Consider the following 18,565-nt stretch of genomic DNA (forward strand, 5'->3'; position numbering starts at 1 on the left):
CTGAGCGCTGGCAGGCTTCACATTTGTGTGCGTATTATACTGCATCTGCCTTCATTGTAGGCCAGTGGTATCCCTACCCGAGGGCTTTATATGCCAGACTCCTGCCCCCTGCATGGTTTCCACATTCGCCACTGTGGAGAGCATGTAACACAGTCTGTGCTTCTTCCTTGTCCAGGCACCGTAAGTAGGGTCCTGCCAGTGATTTTCTGAATAGTATATCGTCAATAAGTATGAACCTGGAGTCCCTCACTCTGAAAGCTCTAACTTCCTTCTTGTCATCTCGGTAGCTTGCTATGACGACGCAGCCTGCCTAGATAAGGTGTGCGCCAATCCGTCATCTCGCTGTTTCGGCCGTTTGGTCGCAGTTGGCCGCTCGTTGGCCGAGAGTTTCCACCTTCCTCTCAGAATCGCCCGACTCCTTCCCCACTCTGTGAATCCTCCAGTTCTCCTTTATCTACTTCATCTACCTTCTGGATAGAAGGCTCCAACATGTGTGCTATTGGAATGCTAGAGAGTTCTGTCGGTTTAAATGTTGCCCTTAGAGTTGCCAAGGAATCTGCTTCCACATTCTGATCTCTGGGGATCTGCTTAAGTTTGCAAGTTACGAATTTCTGTTTTAGTTCTTTTGCTATTTTCAAGTATGCAATCATCTTTGAATCTCTGGCTATAAACTCGTCATTCACGTGATTGACTATTAGTAGAGAGTCGCTGGATATGCGCAGGTGCCTGACTTCTAACTCCAGAGTTAGCTTCATTCCTAGTATCAAGGCCTCGTACTCTGTTTCATTGCTGGTTGCCTTGAATTCACTCCTCACCGCTTGTGCTATCAAGTCTCCCTGTGGTGACCGCAGAATTAACCCCACACCTGCCCCCCTCTGATTGGAGGCTCCGTCAATGTGCATCTGCCAGACCTCTGCTTTCTTGCTCCCTTCTAGAGTGAGTATTTCCCCATCCGCCAGATTTTGGATGGCTGGGCTGAAGTCACACACGAAGTCGGCCAGTGCTTGCGATTTGATTGGTGTTCTGGGGTCGAACTGGATATCATACCCACTGAGGTGTACAGACCATTTTGACATTTTTCCTGACAGTTCATGCTTCCTCATGATAGATTTCAGCGGGTAGTTGGTCACGACATGTATAGTGTGAGACTCGAAATAGGGGCGCAGTTTGCGAGATGCTACTACCAGTGCTAATACTAACTTTTCAAGGGATATGTACTGTCTCTGCCAAGCAGCGAGAGACTTGCTTACGTAGTACACCGCTTCTCGCTCCTTTTCCCGCTCTCGACTGCACAGCGCTTCGCCACCTCTGTGACGGCCAGGTATAGGAATAGTGGTTCTCTTGGCGTCGGCTTTGACAGCAGTGGCAGGCTACTGAGGTAGTGTTTCAGCTCTCTGAAGGCTTGCTCGTGATCCGCAGTCCATTCAAACTTCTGACTTTTTCTTAGTATGTCTTAGAACAGCCTGCACTTATCTGAAGATCTTGAGATGAAACTGCTTAAGGCTGCTACCTTTCCAGCTAGTCTTTGAACATCTTTAGGCTTCTCAGGTGACTCTAGTTGTAAGACGGCTTTGATCTGTTCGATGCTGGCCTCTATCCCTCTTTGAGTTACAATATATCCTAAGAATTTACCAGAAGATACTCCGAAGTTGCATTTAGATGGATTTAGCTTCATTTTGTATTCCCTCAGGGTGCTGAATGTTTCTGCCAGATGCCGCATGTGATCTTTGGCTCTTTCTGATTTCACCACCATATCATCAATGTATACCTCCATAGTTCTTCCCATCTGCTCTTTGAACATGCGGTTAACCAGCCTTTGATACGTGGAGCCGGCGTTCTTCAGACCGAATGACATAACTTTGTAGCAATATATTCCTCTTTCAGACATGAATGCCGTCTTCTCTTGATCTGCAGGATCCATCTTAATCTGATTGTATCCACTCCATGCGTCCAGGAATGTCAAGATCTCATGCCCAGCTGTCGCGTCTACCATTGCATCAATATGAGGCAGCGGGAAGGGATCTTTAGGGCATGCCTTGTTGAGATCGATGAAGTCCACACATACTCTCCACTTTCCATTTTTCTTAGGCACCACCACTACGTTAGACATCCATTCTGGATATTTTACTTCTCTTATTTTCTTTGGCTGCCAGCAGACTATCTACCTCTTGGTTGATCACCTTGTTTCTTTCTGCTGCAAACTTTCTTCTTCTCTACTGGATGGGTTTACACTTTGGGTCCACACTAAGCTTATGCGTTATGATGGACGGATCTATTACTATCATGTCATCGTGTGACCATGCAAAACAATCCATGTTATCCTGTAGGAACTTGATTAGTTGCTGTCTCAAGCTTCCTGTACATCCTGCTCCAATGAGCACAGTTCTTTCTGGGTACAGCTTGTTCAGGTTGATTTGATCTAGCTCTTCTGCTGGGGGTTCAATGTATTCGTCCTGGATGAGCTGCTTCTGTAATTGCTATGCGGGAGGGCTGGTAGTACACTTGAGTGCCTTCTTATAGCAGCCTCTAGCTTCCTCCTGATATCCTCTGATTGTCTCTACTACCCATGGTGTGGGGAACTTTATGCACTGGTGATATGTTGAGGGGACTGCTTTCATCAGGTGTAGCCACGGCCTTCCCAGGATGACATTGTAGGTGGAGGGGCCGTCTATAACCAGATACCTAACTTGCTTTTTGACTCCTCCCACATAGGTTGGGATGACTCTCTCTCCCAGCGAGTTAGCTGTTTCCCCACTGAAGCCTACTAGCGGAATAGTCTTCTTCTGCAGATCCTTCTCGCTGAATCCCATGTTCTCTATGGTCTTCAACATGATCAGGTTGACCGAGCTGCCTGTATCCACCAAGACCTTTCTAACCGTGCAATTGGCCATTGATAAGGTGATAATAAGTGCGTCATGATGTTCTCGTTCGTTGTATGTATCTCCTTCATCAAAGCTGACAGCTGGTAAGTCGCTGTGAGAAATTCTGCAAGAATTTGCTGGCCTATCTCCTTTAGTCTCGGTAGCATGTCTCTTAGCTGCTGAGTATGTCAGCCCGCTCAGGTCTGAGCCGCCTCTTATCACGTTTATGATTTTGGTGCATGTGGGTGGGGTTGCAGGCTTGGTGGAGCCTACCTTATCCCGTTGCTTGCCCCCACGTGGTAATAGGTGGCTCAGCTTTCCTTGCTCGTACATGCGCTTGATCTCTCTTCGTAATGTGTAGCAATCCTCAGTGTTGTGCCCAATATCACGGTGGAACTCACACTTCTTCTTGCTATATTTTCTCCATGCTTGCTCCCCTACTGGTGGGTTGGGCCACCTGACTCCATCTCCCATCTCCCTAAGTGCCTTCAGGATTCCTCCGATACCTGTAGTGAATTCATATTCTGCCAGGGTAGGGAGTTGCTGATTTTCCTCGATTCTATTGACTCCCCTTCCATATGGTCTGTATCTTTCGTCTTTCTTGCTGGTGGTTTGCTTTCTTCCTGATTTCTCCACGGCTGAGGTACTAGAAATACTTGGCGTGCTAAGTAAGCTGGCTCTGGCTAGTATATCTTCCTCCAATCTGATTGCGGCAGCTGCCTTCTCTTGCACTGCCTCGAAACTATGGCAGGGATACATTGTTAGCTGCTTGTATAGGTCGGAATCATGGTGGAGGCCTCTTCTGAAGGCTTCTACTGCTGTCGAAATGTCGCACTCTCGTACTGCTACCTTCTTATTGTTGAATTTAGTATTGTATTCTCCAATGGTCTCTCCTGCCCCCTGGACGATTCTGTATAGGTCTCCTGCATGGTTCTGCGGCTTCCTACTGCTTGCAAATTGCTGAGTGAATGCGTTCACTAATTCACCAAATGTGGATATCGACCTGTTGGGCAGGCTTACAAACCATCGGAGTGCCGGTCCTGTTAGGGTGGATCCAAATCCTTTGCACATGCAAGCCTCCTTGACTTGCCCTACAGCTGTTACTGTCATCATCTTCTGCTTGTACTGGCTTATATGATCAAAGGGATCTGCTGTGCCGTCGAAGAGAGGCATATTTGGATTTGTGAATCCTTTTGGCATGGTTGTGATGGATATGGTGTCCACGAATGGTGAGTCGGCATTGCTGTCTAGTGCTGCTTTCTCGAGTGGGGGTGGCAACCCTGGGACCCTACTCAGTATTTCTTTTAGCTCTAAGTACTGCTGATTTGTTATGCTGCCTGAATCTGGGGTCCATCTATCAGCTTCCTGCTGATTCAATATACTGCCTCCTGATCCGAGCTCTTGAAGGTTCTGATGTGTTCCAGCTGCTAGAGGTGTTGTTGTAACGACTGTCCCCTGCTGCCAGTTCACTTTTTGGTTCGACTCGGATCCTGCTCCAGGTGTCTGATCGATCGTTGCGGGGCTACTGACAGGGATGCCACCTGCTCGTGCTTCCACACAGCTGGCCGCAGGCCAGTTATCCGGCGTGAGGTATCCCAGCCCTTGTGGGGTTATCCTTCCACCTGATGGTATTGTGGACAGATCTAATCTTGTTATCAGTTCAACCGGTATCAGTTGAAGTGGATTCCTGCTGCTGATGCCCCCTGAGTCAGATCTACTAGTGGAGACCTTTCCTCCCCTGTCATGCTTGCTGGAGTGACAGACTGTTGTTTGAGAATGTCAATTTGCACCCAGAGCTCCCTGTGTCTCCTTCTTGCTTCACCTTCTGCTTTCCTCTGATCTTCTCTCATGTTTTCCATGGCTTTCTGAAGATTTTCTACGCCAGTGAGCAAGATTTGTGTGGGACTAGGTGGCGGGGTGAGGCCTGAACTTGCTGCTTGCTCCTTATCCGATCCGGCTTGGTCGCGACAGAGAGTCCTAGGAGGTAGAGAGGTTTTTGATGTTGGTATGATTCTTGAGGTGTGTCCGGGAGCCTGCGTTGCCACTGTTGATGTTGGATTTTGAGTAGAGGGCGGTGGTGGCGATGGTTGTCTGCTCCCTGACACGGCGTCCGATGCTTGCTTATCCATTGTGTATATAGAGTATCAACGATTGACGACCACAATGCCCCACGGTGGGCACCAAACTGTTTAGGTATTTTTTACCGAATTAGTTGATTTAGGTCAATGCGGTCTTACTCGTTGGATATTCGATTAATTGTATGTGTGTTGATGCGTAAATAAAGAAATAAAGTGCGAAATAGAAGTTGACACGTGAGATTTGGTGACGCGGAAAACCCGATGTGGGAACAACCGCGAGAGGGACGGTACCCTGCCAAATATTGCACTATACTCGAATAGGAGGATTATTACAATTGAGACGTAATGCTAATCTCGCTGGCACGAGGTATCAGGCCTGCAAGATCTTGGACTGATGTATATTTGGGTATAGAAATATGTTAATGCCGTGGTGTTAATGTGTTGTTGAATGTCCTTCTTTGATTGCTTCCTTGGCTATTTATAGGGTAAGAACCCTAGACGTCTCCTACCTCGATTAAGGAAAGGGAATATAACTTCCATAATAACTCTTTCCATGTTTGGTCGTCTCCCTCAATTCTCCCTGATCTCCCTAACATCTCCCTGACTCCCCCTTTCCTAATTCCAGACGCTTCCTCTGACGGGCTCCAATCTTCTTCTGCGTGCATGCTGGCCTAATGCTTTATTTGATTACGGGCTCCTTTCCTCCTTGTCACTCCTCCCATGATCCATTATTTTATCAAGTGGGCCTTCTCTTTATTGTGCTATTTTTAGCCCAAACAAATTTTTCTCCGAATTAACGCCCCTTGCAAACAGTTCCTAGATGACATGACGAGAATTGTCTCACTAAGACCTCGTGGATCTTCTGCAAGTGAGCTTCAATAAAGCTTCTTCTGGCAATGTAGAAATTATCACTACCCATGTCCAATGGTGCATTCTGTAAATGAAAATTTCCATTTGTGTATTACTAAAACATTAAAGAATAGTAGACGTTTCTTTCTAAGATGTTAAAATTCTGGCAAAATCATTGAGTGGTTTAACTCATGAGTTATGATTTATGACCTAGGTTCGAACCCGTAAACATGCTTGTGACTCCATATACCCAAACAAAAGAGAACCTTATAGATGAAAAAACATTTTTTCCATAATGTTACAAACCTCAAATCTTGTGCGAACAACATCTGACACATCAGCAAATATAATATCCCACATAAGCAGGCCATAAATTATCAACCAAGTATCACTTTCAGAATGAACACCCTGCCAACCACCGGCTACTCTAGCGTAGAACTGTAAAGCAAGCTCTTTGTAACCCCCCATCTACCGAAGTGCCTTACCAAGGCCTACCTTAGTAAATGGAAGTGCTACCATCTCGGTTGGCCGAGGTAAAGTATATCAAATAGACCATAAAAGAACATTTAGTTAAAGTGAATAAATGTTTAGTCGGTTATGAGCCAAAATACCCAAATCCAAAACTGAAATACAACTTCAATAAAAGTGATCATCTAATGTTAACACAACAGCGGGAGCTAGCCAGACTCGGCGATACTCTCATCTATCCCGCGAGAAGCTCAACCAATCAAAACCTGCTAAATATCTGTTCACTATCCTCAAATGGATCACCGTAGGTTTTGAAACATAAATAGGGGTCACTCAACTACACAATAAACATGAATTACAACAACAACAATAAACCATCCAATTCAATGCTACAACAATATAATCCTCACCTTCAAAGTACATCATCTGAACCGCAGCCCATATCTGCCAGGTTACCCATCGCAATAGGTACTTACACCGTAATACTCCACTGAACCGAAGACGTTATTCAGGTGGGGTAACCCCCTTGAATAGGTCCATTGATAGGCTTAAAATCTGACTAGTGCTTATAGAGATTGAAAGTACTACTCATATCAACAAAGTGCACTTTCTTTTTCTGGTTATCCATGCAAAAGAACTCCACAGTTAAGCGTGCTTGGCTGGGAGTAGTCTTAGGATGAGTGACCTCCTGGAAGGTTCCACGCATGAGTGAGGATAAAATGCGCTGGAAATGACCCGTGTTGATCTGTGGGCCATGCACACAGCCTGACGAACTACCTTGAGTGACTGCTCCCGACCCTAGGTTTGGATCGGGGTGTTACAAGTGGTACCAGAGCAACCCTGCGACCGTCTGGTGAGCCTGTGGCCTGGAGTACCCGAGTGACCAACCTAGCGGGAGAGGATTCTAGGTTTGGCTTAGCTGCGGTGAGATGCTGCCAGGCGCACTGAGGACGTTATTGTAATACTACGGTTTTATGTGTCTTGGGGTACTCTATCGAGTAAGGCTTACTCTGTCGAGTAAGTTGAATTTTATGCAAAACAGTAGTCTGCATGTAGGGTACTCGATCGAGTAAGCTTGGCACTCGATCGAGTAAGGGTCACTCGATCGAGTAAGTGACTTACTCGATCGAGTAAGTCGGTTAACGGGTGATTTGCGATGGGTTTGTTAATAATGCGGATTAATATATATTAAGTTCCGTCATCTTCTTTAAACACTTTTACAAAGCCTAAATCACAGTCAAGAGAGATTTCAAGTTACGTTGAATCATTCCTTCACATTATTAGCAAATCCCGGAGCTAGAGGTGTCGATTTTCGTTGTTCTTTATACCGTTGTGATCCTTGTATCGCAGGTAAGTTCTACATATCATTTTTTTATATCATTTGGTCAATGTTGGTTAAACCCTAATTTGGGGATTTGGGGGGTTTTTGTGATTGTGTGGTTACGGTAGTGATAATATGTATATATGTATAGGAGGAGGCTTTGTTGAGGAGAGATTCTGAGTAGATGCTTAGATCGTCTGATTTCGTGTTGCTTTCCAGGTAGAGTTTCCCTACTCAGTATTAGTTACATGATGTGTGTGGTGGTTGTATTGTGGTTATTGATTAATTATATTGCTGGTGATTGTGACGGTTGTTGGTTATATTGTTGATTAATTATATTAATTATATTGCTGGGGATTGATGTGTTGACTGAGCTGTTTGGAATTTGTTTCATTGTGGTTTGTATCGTGTAATTAGTACTGACCCCGTTATTTGTTTTAAAAACTGTGGTGATCCATTCAGGGATGGTGAGCAGTTATTGAGCAGGTATGATATGACGCATATGGGATAGCTGGGATGAGTCATCACGTGGCTGTTAGAAGAGTCTTCCGCTGTGTCAGACAATGTCTTATATTTGTGACAGTTTTGGCTAGTAGACATTTTTGAGTACTTTGTATTTCCGTTAACAGTTTTGGGGTTTGAACATGTAGTCACTTAAATCGTATTTTACCTTTAAATTATGTTTCTTCATTGTCTTATGATTATCATTGCCTCGGGTAACCGAGATGGTGACATTCTTATACCAAAGTGGTCCTGGTAAGGCACTTGGAGTATGAGGGTGACACAAAGTGGTATCAGAGCGACGATCCTGAAACCTGTAACCAATGAACCTAATGAACATAGGCAGTTAAATTAAAATGAACTTGGGGTAGAAGTTGTAAGAGCTAATGCAAAGGCTTGGGAGACGTCCTAAAGTCGCGAACTCGCCCTACAATTCTGAACCGATCACATGGGGTACGTGTCGGGGTCGTGATGTGTTATTTTCTTGTTTGCATATTTACATAATTAGATGTGGTGAATCGGTGGATGTATGAATGTGGAGGATAGGAGGTGTGGAATAAAAAGAGGTGATGAGTATGTGACTTGTATGTTGGATGAATGAAGCATGTTGTTTGTTTTATAATGTGGCATGTTAGAAATACGGAATTAAAGTTGTTTTATTTGAATATATAAACAGTGGTATATATCTATGCATTATTGTTGTTGTTATGTTGGTAGTATAAAGGTTGTATATAAAGTTGGGAAAGAAAGATAAGCATACGGGTAGTTATACGAGTCTGCTGCGTGACTCGATCGAGTGGGGGGCACTCGATCGAGTAGTTGAGAGGCTCGATCGAGTGGGTCTAACTCGATCGAGTATGTAGTGTTGTGTTTTCTGGGCAGAAGCAGCTTTTTGGGCGCTCGATCGAGTAGGTAGGGGCACTCGATCGAGTGGGGTCAGCTCGATCGAGTGGCTAGTAAGCTCGATCGAGTGTGTTTTTGGGAGATTTCTGATCAGGTTCTGGAGTCGAGGTACTCGATCGAGTAGGTGGGGTAACTCGATCGAGTGACCTCAACTCGATCGAGTAGGTGTGGGGGGCTCGATCGAGTAGGTTATATACAGGCCGTATGCATGTTTTGGGTTATGGTATGAGTGTTTATGTCTACCTTTTCTTATATAGTTACAAGATGCCGCCGAAAAGAACCGCTTTGTACGCTAGAGCTGAGAGTATGATGGTTGATGACATAGTGAAGATGTTGGAGCACTAAGATGCTCTTATAGAAGCTTTGAAAAGAGTGGGAAAGGATAAGGATGCTGATCACTCCAAAATCAGCATTCACATATCTAGGTTCAACCCTAAAGAGTATAAGGGAACTGGGGCGCCAATTCTGCTGGATAATTGGCACAGAGAGATGGAGAACATTCTTAAGTAAGTTCATTGCCCGGAGGAGTTGAAAGTGGAACAAGCTGCGTTCTACGTGAGGGAAGCGGCCGGTGAGTGGTAGGATAAAGTTAAGGTGGGTGCTAGAGAGATGTATATGAACAAAGGGCTACCTGCAATACCTTGGGATGAGTTCAGGAAAGCTATGAGACGTGAGTTTGTGCTAGAACATGTGAGGAGTAAGCTGAGGGAAGAGTTTGATGACTTTAAGATGACATCCGATATGACGGTAGCTGATTACTAGCGCAAGTTTTATGAGAAGTCCAGATATGCTGAGGACATGGGGCTGGGTGAGGAGAACTTAGCTTTGAGGTTTGAGAAGGGGTTGGCCCCCAAGATTATGGAGAAGCTACCGGTGGTAGTCCTTACAGATGTGAAGGAAGTGTATGAGCGAGCTGGGAGGGCTGAGAGGTTGGTTGAGATGACCAAGGAGAGGGGTGCTGAGAAGTGGAAAGATGAGAGCGAGGGTGGTGGTCAGCCCAGCTACAAGAAGAGTAACCATCATCAGGTGAGAGCATATTCGTCGGGCTCGGGGTTTAGTGCTGGAGCTTCATATGGGCGTGACCGTGGTAGTGGTGGTGGTAGATGGGGTATGACATGTTATAACTGTGGTGGTGTGGGCCACAAGAGACATGAGTGCACCAGGGCGGGGAGTGGGGGTTTTCAAAGACCGTCACATGGGAGTTTTTCACAGGGTCCTACACAGAGTTATGCTAGTAACAGGCCGGCTGGGTCATGGAACAACAGGGGAGGTCAGAGCAACAACGGTGGGGCTAACCGCAATGGCGGTAATTCTTATCAGAAACCGACAATAAACACCAACAACAACCAGGGGTCGGGTGCTAAACCGACTACCTCAGCTAGTACTATCCAGAGAGGTGGGCAGAAGACCAGTGGCAAGCTGTTTATGATGGAGAAGAAAGCAGCTGAAGATGATGCTGATGTTATCACCGGTACATTTCTTGTTAATGGTGTTTATACCTTTGTTTTGTTAGCGTCATAATCGTTTGTATCGTCGAGTCATGTTAAACAGTTGGGTTTGAGTGAGTATGAGTCTGTAAGAGAGGAAGTTTTTATACCTTCGGGGGAGTCTGTATCTTGTGGGAGGTTGTATAAAGGTGTGTCCATGATAGTTAGGCAATTTGATCTACATGTAGACTTGTTGGAGTTTCCTTTAGATGGTTTTGAGATGATAGTCGGGATGGATTGGTTGGTAAAGTACAAGGCTAAGATAGATTGTCATCCAAAGAGAGTTTCTGTGAGAGGTCCTAGGGGGATTAGTGTGTCTTATCCTGGGTTTGTTGTCAAACCCAAAGTTAAGTTGATTGCAGCACTGACCTTGAAGTCCTATCTGAGGAAGGGGTTCCCATTGATCTTGTGCCATGTGAGGGATCATAGAGTGGAGAGTCCGACATTTGAGCAGATACCAGTGGTGGGAGAGTTTCCAGATGTCTTTCCAGAGGCGATTCTGGGGTTACCACCGAAGAGGGAGATAGATTTCAGTGTTGAGCTAAAACCGGGGACGGGGCCAATCTTTAAGGCACCGTACTGTATGGGTCCTAAGGAATTGGGAGAGTTAAGGAAGCAGTTGGATGATCTGATTGAGAAGGGATACATTAGACCTAGTGTATCACCGTGGGGAGCACCAGTTTTGTGTGTGAAGAAGAAAGATGGGAGCCTGAGGTTGTGCATCGACTATAGGGAGCTGAACAGAGTGACAGTAAAGAACAAGTATCCTTTGCCAAGGATAGATGATTTGTTTGATCAGTTGAGTGGGGCAGCAGTCTATTCTAAGATTGATTTGAGGTCGGGTTACCACCAGGTGATGATTAGGGAAGAGGACATACCAAAGACAACTTTCACGTCGAGGCATGGTCATTATGAGTATGTGGTGATGTCGTTTGGGTTATCTAATACACCTGCTGTGTTTATGGATTTGATGAACCGGGTCTTCAGTCAATTGTTGGATAAGTTTGTGGTTGTTTTTATAGATGATATCTTAGTATTTTCTAAGACTAAAGAGGAGCATTTGAGGATTGTGTTACAGACCTTGCGATATCATCAGTTGTATGCCAAGTTGTCCAAGTGTGAGTTCTGGTTGGAGGAGGTAGCTTTTCTGGGGCATGTGATTTCAAAGAAAGGGGTAGTCGTGGATCCTGCGAAGATTGAAGCAGTTACCAAGTGGGAAGCACCAAAGAATGTGGCAGAGATCAGGAGTTTCTTGGGTTTAGCAGGGTATTATCGACGGTTTGTGAAAGATTTCTCCAAGATAGCTAGACCTATGACAGCTTTGATGAGGAAAGAGAACATGTTTCGTTGGGATGACAGTTGTGAGACGGCGTTCCAGACATTAAAGGAGCGTTTGACCACAACTCCAATCTTAGCATTGCCTGAAGGGAGTGAGAACTTTGAGGTGTATACGGATGCTTTAAAGAATGGGTTGGGTTGTGTGTTGATGCAGAATGGGAAAGTGATTGCCTATGATTCTAGGCAGTTGAAACCTTATGAGGAGAACTACCCTACACATGATCTAGAGTTGGGTGCAGTTGTGTTTGCTCTTAAGAATTGGAGACATTACCTATATGGGGCGATCTTTAAGGTATTTTCAGATCACAAGAGTCTCAAGTACATCTTCACTCAAAAGGAGTTGAACATGAGACAGAGGAGGTGAAAGGAGCTGATTGGTGATTATGACATGGATATTATATACCATGAAGGGAAAGCCAATGTGGTTGCAGATGCTTTGAGCAGGAAGAGTGTGCATTCTTTATGCACATCTATATCTTTGATGAGATTGAGAGATGAGGTGGGGAAGTTCGGGATACATATGATTCAAAAAGGGGATGCTATGGGAGATTTGACAGTACAACCAGACCTGTATGATGATGTTCGCAGCAAACAGGCGTTGGATCCTAAGGTTGAGGAGTGGAGAGCTGGGGTAGAGAAAGGGACAGTGTCTTGATTCTCTATTCATACAGATGGTAGTGGGAGATTTTATGGGAGGTGGTGTGTTCCTAATGACGAGGAGTTGAAAAAGATGATCATGACAGAGGCTCATTGCACACCATACTCGGTACATCCAGGTGGTGACAAGCTATACAAAGATTTGAAGAAGACTTTTTGGTGGCCTGGGATGAAGAAATAAATAGCTGAGTTCGTGGCTCATTGTTTGACATGTCAGAGAGTGAAAGGGGAGCAGCAACGACCACAAGGTAAGATTCAGTCTCTTGACGTACCCGAGTGGAAGTGGGAGTCCATTTCTATGGATTTTATCGTGGGTTTACCGAAAAGTCAATAGGGTAACAATATGATATGGGTTATAGTGGATCGACTAACCAAGTCAGCTCATTTTGTGCCAATGAAAGACACATGGACTAAGACACAGTTAGCTATGGCTTATTGAAAAAATATGGTTCGACTGCATGGGGTGCCTAAGGACATAGTATTTGATAGAGATTCGAGATTCATCTCACGGTTTTGGAAAGAGTTGCAGTAGTCTTTGGGAACTACCTTAAAGATGAGTACAACATTTTATCCTGCGACAGATGGCCAGACTGAGAGGACCATCAAGACTCTAGAGGATATATTGCGAGCTTGTGTTAAGGATTTTGGTGGTAGCTGGGAGCAGAGATTGGATTTGATTGAGTTTTCTTACAACAACAGCTATCACACCAGTATTGGCATGGCGCCATTTGAGGCTTTATATGGGAGAAGGTGTAGGAGTCCGATTTATTGGAACGACAGTGCCGAGGCAGGAGTTTTGGGACCAGAGATGGTACATGAGATGGTGGAACAGATTAAGTTGATCAGACAGAGGATGAGAGTGGCTCAGGATCGACAAAAGAGTTATGCAGATCTACATCGCCGGGATATCGAGTTTCAGGTTGGGGACAAGGTTCTTTTGAAAGTGTCTCTTATGCGTGGGGTCATAAGATTTGATAAGAAAGGGAAGCTGAGCCAGAAGTTCATAGGACCGTATGAGATATTAGATCGTGTGGGTGAGGTTGCTTATCGGTTGGCTTTACCGTCTGCTTTGGATAGGGTACATAATGTGTTTCACGTGTCTCAGCTGCGAAAATATGTTAGTGATCCGTCACATGTGTTAGAGGTAGAGAACATCGAGCTGGATGAGTCCTTGTCTTATCTTGAGGTGCCTAAGCAGATTCTTGATCGAAAGGTTAGGAAAACTAGACATGGTGAGACAGTGTTGCTTAAGGTTCTTTGGTCTAACCATGAGGTTGAGGAGGCTACATGGGAGGCGGAAGAGGCTATGAGAGAGCGGTACCCGTCTCTTTTTGATCAGGTATGTATGGTTACGGGGACGTAACCTTGTTTCTTTTAGGGGGGTAGGAGATGGTCGCATAGAGTTTTTGCATGTTTTACGTTGGTTTTGATATAGTTAGTAGTTGTTTTGAGTCGGGTTGAGTTGGTTTGGGAAGTATGTTTTGGAGTTTTATGTTGAGTATTGTTTGTGTTGTTGTGTCAGGAGGATGTTAGTCTGCTTTTGTTTTGGTGGTGGTTTGAACTTTGGGGACAAAGTTCTTTTTAAGGAGGGAAGACTGTAATACTACGGTTTTATGTGTCTTGGGGTACTCTATCGAGTAGGGCTTACTCTGTCGAGTAAGTTGGATTTTATGCAAAATAGTAGTTTGCCCGTAGGGTACTCGATCGAGTAAGCTTGGCACTCGGTCGAGTAAGGGTCACTCGATCGAGTAAGTGACTTACTCGATCGAGTATGTCGGTTAACGGATGATTTGCGACGGGTTTTTTAATAATGCAGATTAATATATAATAAGTTCCGTCATCTTCTTTAAACACTTTTACAAAACCTAAATCACAGTCAAGAGAGATTTCAAGTTACGTTGAATCATTCCTTCGCATTATTAGCAAATCCCGGAGCTAGAGGTGTCGGTTTTCATTGTTCTCTAAACCGTTGTGATCCTTGTATCGTGGGTAAGTTCTACATGTCATTTTTTTATATCAGTTGGTTAATGTTGGTTAAACCCTAATTTGGGGATTTGGGGGGTTTTGTGATTGTGTGGTTACGGTAGTGATAATATGTATGTATGTATAGAAGGAGGCTTTGTTGAGGAGAGATTCTGAGTAGCTGCTTAGATCGTCTGATTTCGTGTTGCTTTCCAGGTAGGGTTTCCCTACTTAGAATTAGTTACATAATGTGTGTGGTGGTTGTTGATACCGTCGTCAGGTACCAAAAATAAATACCTAAGTACTACTAACAGAAGTCAGCGGTAAGTAGGGTCGATCTCCACAGGGAGGCGGTCACTATCTACTTGTATATTCGGTCTGTCTACGGTCACAAGATGGGGGGTTTGAAATGTTTTGACTACGCTAATAAGATAAAGTAAGAGAAAAGGGAATAAGAAAAATTAACAAGGAAGAGAGAAGGAACTAGGATTTCGGGTCATCAATGAACGTCAATTAATTGCGGTTAAGGTCACAGATTAGTCGATGTGTCAGTCTAAGGGGCAACGAATATCTCCTTCCGGTCTCAATTCGCCCTAAAATGCTATTAGCTTAACTTCCGCCCTCACTAAAGCATCCTATTGCCCACTGCAGGTCTCACCCCTTCCAACCTTCCGGTCTAGGTCAAGGCTTACCATCGTTAAATAAGCTAATTGCGTCGACTCAACTAGCAGGATACAATTATAGCAGTGATTAACAACATAGACTAAAACAACAACGACAAATCTATAAACCTAATTAGCAATTAACAACAGTCTATCGAATCACCTAATCCTAGTAGAGAAATTAGCTAGACATAATAAAGGGAAGAGCAAATGGTAAAATAATAAACACTAAATAAAGAGAGGGAAAGAGAAAGGAGAATTACAGAGTAAAACCCGGAAAGCAGAGAACAGTAGAAAAGTAACAGGGAAAAAGTATTGTAAAGTAGTGTATGAGATAGGGAAGGGAGTTACAAATGACGTCCCTCTTTCTATTTATAAGAAAATAGAACTTTTATTTAACCTAATGACGGATCAAAGCTAAAAAGGCCCGAGCCCAATAGAAACCACTCGATCGAGCCCTTTTAAACTACTCGATCGAGTAAAATAAAGCTCAAACCACTCGATCGAATAGAAAATCTACTCGATCGAGTAAACCCTAAAATGCAACTACTCGATCTAGTAGAAAAAGGACTCGATCGAACATAATTGTACTCGATCGAGTACTTTCCAGCGCACAATTCCTGCTTCGCGCACCGAACGTCAAAAGGCTGCCATTTCTGCGGTACTTGGGCAAACAGGACGATTCCGGTGGAGTTGGAAAGCTAAGAGGACAAATTTCATCTCCAATTGGAATCACCTGAAAATCAGTTGTAGAACTCAAGATATGGCTCTTCAAAGTAGGCACTAGCAATTTGAAGTTCTTCCTTTGCTCGCCTAGCTATCTTTCTTCTTTGCGCATCTCAAAATAGCTACATTCCCGCTCCAAATTCACTCTTCCTCCAAATGCATGCTAAACGGACGGTAAAAAGCTCGATTTCACTACTTTATGGTCCATTCCTGCAAATAGAACAAAACAAACCAAAGTAGCATATTCGGGGCATTTCGTAGCATAAAACTACGATAATAGCATAGAAATACGTGCATAAAAAGGCCAAAAAGGACTATATAAAATGCACGTATCATATCTCTCCAAACCAAACCTTTACTCGTCCTCGAGTAAACTAAATGCAAACTAATGGAACGGAAAAGATAACTCAGAGCTAGCTACAAATGCCCACTTAAACCAATTTAATGCAAGCGAACTAACACTTATAGCAAAACAGTCAAATGCAAACGAGTTATAGGATGTTTATAATAAAGCTGAACCATCGACCTTGCAAGACCTTTAATAATGGACTCTCACGGGTCACTCTTCTCTCATGAAGCAAAGGTTGAACATATATATGTAAGAGAGAAAGAAAAATAGTCGCTCACCTAGACTACGACCCACATAAACATGCATGCAACAAAAATGATAGACGATTCAAGTACTACACATACATTCCAACCAACAATGTCCGTCACAGCCGAGGGCTTACAAATAGTATAGGAATAGTGAGGTTCAGGTGAGAAAAGGCAAAACAAATTATGGAAATGTAGAGGTAAAAGCGTCAAGCTAGTTCCTAAACAAGACCATATAGGACCATCCAAATCTCAGCTGTCTAGAAAATAAGGTACAGGTGCCCTTCATTTGGCACACAACTCACTAACCAAAAACACTATCTCCTAAAAAAATATGGAATAAGACGGAGGAGTGAGACCGTCACAAGATAGAAATAAGCACAGACGGACTCAAAATGCAAACCACCTAAGATACTTTGATTTCCATTCTTTTGGTTTTCTTCCTGTACACGTGATTCTTGATCTTTTTCATTTTTTTCTTACGTTTTTCTCTTTCTTTTTCAATTTCAATTTTTTTTTTCTCTTTTCTTTTCTCCCTCCTTATATACACCAACTCCAATCAAAATACACACGACCAATCTGCAGACGGAAAAATATACCACAAAAGACAAACTAAACTAGCTTGACTAGGCAGGTTGAGTTTTGGATGTAGCTAATGGGTCAAAAAGGCAAGATTTGGCTTAAGTGGAGCTAAATGGGTGAAAAATATAAGAAAAGGGGAAAATTTGTAAGCACCTCCCTGTATGTGACACCGACCACAAACCCGAATGTATGCATTTGACAAGAAATCGAATGTCATAAAAGTGCAAAAATGATAAACATGCTATGCAAGGAGTACTACTCTCAATTTCTATATAAACCGGTCATGAATGGCACCAGTTATATGAGCTCTAATTCTTAGAAATTATAAGTAGTTTGCCAAAATTTTCAGGTCAAGTCTATTCGTTCAGCTAAATTTTAACATAAACTCGTAGATATGCAATAAGACAAAACTAAAAAGAATAATAGTTTATGCAAGGCTTAAGCAAAAAGACAATTGCAGAGCAGTTTCATCATTGAAATCTACCGTTCCGACTCAACCTACATGCTAAAATAAACGTGAAAATTTTGAAATTTTTATTTTTATGGGATTTTTGAATTTTTTTTAAATAAATAACAATGCAAACGGAAATGCAATAAACGTGAAATAGAAATGCAATAAAAACAATATGTAGACACGGATATGGATGCATATATTCTCCCCAAACCGAATTGTACAATGCCCTCATTGTACAAAATAGCTAACAGCAGCAGCACAAATAGGGGAAAGGGAAAAATGCAAATTAAAAGAGAAAGAGTGTAGATGCGGAAAACTCACAAGATACACGAATAAGGGACCTCCCCAAACCAGCCAGCAACGTGGGAGGTCACTAATAGCTTCATAGTGGCATCATAGGAAGCGAATCAAAGCAAGAAAATTCGATCGAGAGAGTAGATTACTCGATCGAGTGAAATGGGCTGTGGAAGTGCTCGATCGATGGAATTAAAGAACTCGATCGAGAAGACCGAATATTAAACAAAATAAAAACTGAAATGTTCGAAAAAACAACTAAAAAGCTTAAACTCCGGGTTGCCTCCCGGACAGCGCTAGTTTCAGACAGGTCCCAGCTCGACCTTCTTTTCTTCGAGCCTCTATAATTAACCTGGTCAAAACAGCTCAAAGCGCGCAGCAACCGATCAAACAGCTGCGCATGTGCTACATAAAAATGTAAGTAGCACAACAGTGGAATAAAGATATAGGAAATAAAAATGTGCAACCGTTTAAGCCTAACAAATTTCCTATGACAGCTCCTAAATTTATCCACAAAATAAAGGAGCTCAGGAGCAATTACCAATAAATTAGGGTATCGTTTCAGATTAACCAAATTAAGATGACAAGAACGGTGAGATCGTTAAATTAATTGACCAACTAGGAGGGGGTATAGCATTAAAGTGCGAAGCATAAGTCAAATGAGGTAATGTACTACTCAAACAAACAATAATAAAATTATCGTTAACTACCTCAGGTGGGTTGCTCTCACAGTCGGAATCATCGACAAAAGAATATATTACCTCATCCGTCCTAGAAGCAATTACCGACTCAGCTGTCTTCTCGTCACCCTCCTCTGTGGATTCCGTC

The 18,565-nt window shown here is 43.4% G+C and overlaps 1 protein-coding gene across 1 annotated transcript; it reads right to left on the reverse strand.

Moving 5' to 3' along the window:
* Positions 1-401: 401 nt before the first annotated feature.
* Positions 402-4,720, reverse strand: LOC141655250 (uncharacterized). The gene is made up of 2 exons (XM_074462338.1): positions 4,590-4,720; positions 402-975 (listed from the first exon to the last, which is right to left on the reverse strand). Exons 1-2 carry the CDS (start codon positions 4,718-4,720, stop codon positions 402-404), a joined length of 705 nt encoding a protein of 234 aa, XP_074318439.1.
* Between the last annotated feature and the right edge of the window lie 13,845 nt (positions 4,721-18,565).

The sequence above is a fragment of the Silene latifolia genome, chromosome 5 (assembly GCF_048544455.1).
Source record: "Silene latifolia isolate original U9 population chromosome 5, ASM4854445v1, whole genome shotgun sequence".
In the NCBI taxonomy this organism is placed as follows: Eukaryota; Viridiplantae; Streptophyta; class Magnoliopsida; order Caryophyllales; family Caryophyllaceae; genus Silene; species Silene latifolia.